Source organism: Caloenas nicobarica, chromosome 5, assembly GCF_036013445.1.
Source record: "Caloenas nicobarica isolate bCalNic1 chromosome 5, bCalNic1.hap1, whole genome shotgun sequence".
Classification (NCBI taxonomy): domain Eukaryota; kingdom Metazoa; phylum Chordata; class Aves; order Columbiformes; family Columbidae; genus Caloenas; species Caloenas nicobarica.
The window spans coordinates 43,217,599-43,223,598 of record NC_088249.1 but is presented as its reverse complement, the minus strand read 5'-3'; the positions used below and the strand labels follow the sequence as shown (position 1 = coordinate 43,223,598).

At 38.9% G+C, this 6,000-nt stretch overlaps 1 protein-coding gene across 1 annotated transcript in view; it reads left to right on the top strand.

The window, feature by feature from the left end:
* The first annotated feature begins 478 nt into the window (after positions 1 to 478).
* The window catches only part of LOC135989814 (inositol 1,4,5-trisphosphate receptor-interacting protein-like 1), a 35,598-nt gene continuing 30,076 nt past the window's right edge, over positions 479 to 6,000 (top strand). Inside the window, exon 1 of the mRNA XM_065636877.1 lies at positions 479 to 622. Within this exon, the coding sequence (XP_065492949.1) occupies positions 479 to 622 (144 nt within the window). The remainder of the gene's footprint in view (positions 623 to 6,000) is intronic.

Sequence of the window (6,000 nt, the reverse complement as noted above, 5' to 3'; positions counted from 1 at the left end):
TTCATCATTAATACAATAAAGGTGTGATGAATTTCACAGTCAAACAGTCCTTGGCTCTCACTATGAGGGTAAAAAAAAATCTTCCCATTTGAAAATGAAATTATCCTCTTTTCTTTCACCAGTCCTGTCAAATGGTTTTGTTTCTGTGCTTTTGCAGCCTAGTTATGAGCCTCAGAGCTAATAACATTTGGGGAAAGAGAGGAAATACAGCAACCCAGTAACATGGCAAGCATTTTTGTGACTGATCCTTGAATGTAACAAGTCCTGTACTGCCCAACCAGCAGACTATGCTCACTTAGTTCAGATCAGAAGGATCCATGCTTTCATATCTAAGACTACATTTATATCACTACTGGCACCAGAGAGCCTAGGTTTGGGTATTGCCTTGTTACCATCCACACACTTAAACTGTTGGCAGGTTAGTATTAACAGTTTGGTGTAGCTGTCTCACTAGTGCTTTCCCAAATCAAGTGTGGACATGGTACCAGAGCTAAAACAGACGAGGGAACATTCCCCGTCCCCCGTCAGCAGCTGGATGATGCAACCTGGTTTTGGAGCACAGGAGAACCTAGCTGTGCGCAGGTGGGCTGAGTCAAGCAATGTTTACAAGTTCGGGGCCAGAGTATGGACCTATAGTATTCTTTATGATAGTGCCTTGGCCTGTAGGTTGGTCCTGGTAGCAGTAAAGTGGGAGAGAATATCAGTCTTATGGTCTTCCTCTGTCTGTGCACATTGGGAAGAGGAGGACAGGACTATGCGGGGTGCAAGACACTGGAGTGCCACCTTTAGTAACTGTGAAGAAGACACCTCTAGAGGGGCAATTTTCAAACTTGTACAAAATAAGGCTTCCTGACCTCATCCAAAAGTGTGAAATGGTACAGTGTGATAAGACAGCAGCAATACCTTCAGCTTCTCCAAATGCATTGCCATTACACTCGGCAGGACGTCTAGTCATTGTGAGGTTGGAAGCAGAACTAGCAGAAGAATAGATATCTATAGGTAGTTCCAATTTACAGAGCAAAATATTCTGTGTGTGTGTTATTGAATCTATTGTAGATGCTTTCTATTTACATGCTTTTTATGGTGATGAAGAGCTTCTAGTAATATGTACAAACACTTGGACTACAGAAAAATCAGGAGAGCTGACTTCAAATTGCGCAGAAGTCTCATCTATCCTTGGGACAGGCAGAGGTGATGTAATATCTTGTCTCCCTCATACTTGTCATGGTTTTAAGGACAGACGGCAAAGTGGAGGTATTTGTGCAAGGTATATGCAGCTAGCTCCATCCAAACAGCAAGTCAGTGAACCTTGGGTAAATTCTAAAGAAAAGCTTGAACCCAGAATATATCACTGAGAATTACCAAGTGGATACTCTTAGAGGCAGCCCAGAGAGTGCTGCAGCGTGTACTGTGTAGCATTAGTGTGTCTGACCAAACTCAAGGCCACTCCTGCCCAGAAATGAAGACCCAACAAATATCTTGTTACTCCCCACTCCTACAACATGGTTGTGAATGGTAGTGGCCAGTTGGTTTTAGAGTAGGAAGAGAGATATAGTAGAAGTTATTCTCCAATTTATTATTGTCTTTTTCTAATGCAGAATAATAGGTCTTGCCGCTGTGCAAGAAGATTTCCTGACCCTTTATTCGACGTTGCGGAATTACAGGAAATAGACGTTGCCCACTATGCAGAGGTGGCAGGATAATTTGTCAATTAGGAATAATCAGTTCTAGAATGACTTTTATGTCTGTGCTATTTCTGAAACCTCTTTAATTAGACCTGAGTTCATCCATATATCAGCTGAGGCAAAATATATTAACTATCCCATGTGTAGATTTTGGAATGAGATGAAACATAGTTTGTATTGGACTGCAAGCAGTGGGGAATCCTGAAATCTACAGTCAAAACATGTCTGGGAAGGTTTTTCTTTTATTTTTAATCTTGTATTTGAAAATTAATTTGGTGCTACACTGCCAGCCTTGGATACAGAAGCTCTCTGTTTATCTCCTGAATGTGTATTACTTAGCTTGACAGTTTCAGCCCTTGCCAATATGCCTCGGTCTCGATGAGAGGAGGGTATCACATCTGGTCATGAGGAGGATGAAGGACATGTTTAAGGCTGCTTAGTCCGTGTCCTCTGGGTTATTTTGTCCAGGTTTGTGAGGTTATCTCCTAGTGAAAGGTCACATAACATGGCCAAAGAACAGGAACGCCTTACATAGTGTCAACATTATAAATGGGGTTTATCCCTGCCAGTATTTAAATACCTTAACTGTGGCCAGCCTACTTTATGTTTCTAAATGGAAAAAAAAATCAAAGCTTTGCTGTCTTCCTTTCCCAAAGCAAGACTGAGTGGGTATTTCTTTAAGTAGAAGTACTGAATCTGCTGCTTTTCCTGACCTAGAGAAAGGATTGAGAAGGGAAATACTTTTCCTTGCATTAAAAAAAAAAAAAAAGTTAAAAATTAACACCTCATGTTTCTTAAAGGTTTATAATTTTTTGCATGTTTTCTATGAATTATCATTTTTTGTTAAATATGTTAAAATTATGTGGCAACTAAAATGAAAACGGATTCAAAGACAGGAATATAGGAATTGAAAGACTTCCTCAGCCAGGAATTTTCTGGGCTAGTTACTTTATTCCTGATTGTTCTGTCATTATAAAGGAGTCTTCCGTCTTTGTCTTAGAGCTGGTTTGTCATGCTTAGTTCCCTGAGCATCTCATTATAAACACTTTTGCCATATTTATCCACATGATGCAAGAAATCCTAAAATGTAAAATAATTTGTAGAAGGATTTTCAGAAGCAGCCTTCTGAGTGAATAGTGCGGTGAAAATGGGACATTTAAAAGAAGATTCAAATGTATCCCAACAAGACATTAGAAATTCTAAAGGTAAATAATCAGTTTACATGTACTGCCACAGTTGTATTCTCGTGGAGGGCATTACCATAAAATTAAAATTAATTCAGGAATTTTCTAAAGTTTTGAAAGCTTCCCCGTTACCTACAAAGATGGAATATCAGTGGAACACCAAGAATGTGGCAGGCTCTGGATGGCAGTTTTAATTTGAATGGTGAGTAGTTCTTAATCTCTATTTACTGGTTCACTGGTGCCAAAGGGAAGAAAGTCAGTCTGCCAAGTTCTGTCCCTTGATTTCTCTAACTCACTGTACAGCCTTCACCAGATTGATTTCTTTTTCTTTGCCACCTATGTAATGGAGATAGTCATTAGCTAGCTTTTGTTTGATTTGCTGAGATTATGATATTTGTGGCAATGAATCTTCATAAACCATACTAAGTTCATTGAGATGAGGTACTATAAAAGGGCATCATGTATTCACAAATCTGATAAATTTATCCATGTGTAAACTGCCTGAATGTACTTCAAAGACTGCAGGATGTTCTCACTCAACTTTGCCCTTTAGTTTGGAAAGGTACAGAGACTGGAGGGGAGTAACTACTGATTTCACCAGCATTACATCCAGTAAAAACTCTTGGGAGAAAAGGGAGACTAAGGCACATGTCTTGCCTATTTCTGCCAGGATATCAGGGGGCATTGCTGTACTTCTGTAGGCTACCGTTCAGACAGATAAGGCTTTAAAATATTTAACTATTAAAATCAATATTTAATATCAGTCTCACACACTCTCTCTTCCTCCAGTTTCTTTTCCTACCCCACTTTGTTTCTTCTTTTATTTTTTTTAAATTTTTTTTTCTCCTCAAGTAAACTGAGGTTTTTTTCATTTAGTGCTTGAAGTACTGCTTCGGGATGATTTTGTGGTCTTTCCTGGCAAAGGATCTGTGACAGTGACACACATTCTGGGAAGACTTTCATGTCACTGATGAAATTCTTGTGAAATTATGTAAGATTATGTGAAAACTGGGATAAGGATGTCAGAGCTCTGCAGTACAACTGAAGCAAGAGGAAAGAGAGCCTTATACATAGAAATGCAATTACACAGCACTGCAGCAAAACCTAAGAAATGCTGATGGGGAGAAACATGTTTAATTGGGCAAGGGAATATGGAATAGCAGATGCTTTTCCATAACTCATACCTACAATCCCATGTGTTTCAGTCTGCCAGCTTATCTTTTTCCAACTCAGCTCTTGTTCAAGAAATCAAAAGTAGTTTTGTCTTAAAATGTTCTGCAGACATTAGATCCTGTCTATAGTGACAGCTGCATGGATTATTAAAACATAATACTTCTCCTACTTGTGGCAGTGGTCTAGAGAAGCAGTGGTAAAGGGAAGTTTCTCCATCTTTTCTCTGATGTAATCCAGTGATATTTTTATTATTATTAATTTTTTTTGCTCACTCTGACCTGCTTGTTCATAATTTGACTGAGACTAAGAATTCAGAAACCATGGCCTGTTTTGTAACCTATGTTGCAACTACACTGATAAACCATTATATCCTTTTTGATTACTCTTTATATCCTTTTTTATTACTTCTGTCTTTTCTTGGAGTAAGAGATTGTGTACAAAATTGATGGGTTTAAATAGCCAGATATAAGAACATGGCTCATCAGTTAATCCAAAACCATTATTGTATGATTCATGTCTCAGAAGGATGTCCTAGCAACCTGTTTAACACTACAAGGTTTGTTTCTTTTATTCACCGTTCACCTCTATGTTTTGCATTTATTAAAGGGGTGGATATATTTCTATGCACTCTGTTTACATATATCAACCTATTGTGTACTTCCACTATTAATGTAGTTTTTCATCTATCTCAGATTCCCACTGTTTTCAGTGTGAGCTTTTCAAAAACATTTACATGAGTTACTCTGTCTTACTATTCTACCGTATTCTACTTAGGAATTCTATTTCCTTATCTGAGAATCCAAATCTACAGTATCTTTTAGAAAAGGAATAAGGATGTGGAGACAAAGTGGGTAATTTTGCATGTAACATTTAATTTACTGACAGCTGAATGTCTTTTACAAAAGATATGAGAACACAACTGCTGAACTTCCTTTTGTGTACCAGGTTATAATGTTCAGCAAAGGGGGTGGTACAAGGGGATGCAACTGTACTTAAACCTGTTATAAAATTACTCTGAACTGGTCGTTTGTGTCCTCTTTAAAAGACCATAAATTCTACTGTGAGGTAGAATTTAGACCATAATGCTATTTTTGATGTTCAGGAGGCATAATTTATGGTATATTACAAATAAGTATTGCCTGGGAAGTTTGCTAAAATTCTGAGAATACTTAACAGGAAATTATGTTTTTAAAGAATGATGAAACATAATGATATATTATGAAAAACATCCTTTTTTTCACTGTCACAAGGAAGACACAGTAAACCACAACCAGATCTGGATACTGATGTTTGTTTAAGAACCAGTGAGTTCAGAGCTTTTACACTACTTGATTAACTCACTTGCTCACTTCCAACCCAGTATTACTTTCCCAAGGGCTTCACTTCCCTGTTCCTAGCAGGGACATCACTGCCAATCCAGGAAGATTGGGCAAAAAGTTGTGTCAGCCTGTGCTGTGCAGCTTCTCATAGTTACCTGTCAGGTGTTACTGGCCAAGGTCCTTCAGCATCTCCCAGCACTTGTCTCAATGCGCTCCCTGATCTGCCAGGGTCTTTCCCACTTCTAGGAACTTTCCTCCAGCCAGACTTTCTCTCCAGGCCCACTTCTTCTTTGAAAGCACCAATCTAAATAGTTTATGTGCAGAAGCACAACATGTGATCAGCCTCCTGAGGGGTGGTCCTCTCGTGTCTCGCTGTTAACTTGAGGATTCAGGATGTGCCATTTCTTTAGTCCAGCTGTTAACGAAATTTACAGCCAGCCTGTAACAGTTGCAGCAAGTGGCATGCTTCTGCTTGAGAGTTCGAAAGTTCATTTTCAGACATTCACCCACACACACACACCCCTAATTGTCTGCTGCCAGTTACTGCTGACGATTCAAGTATTTTTTTGCCTACAACGTTCATCTGCTCATGAAACGTTCCAATGGTGCCACTGTAGTATGTAGTTGTGCATTGTCTGA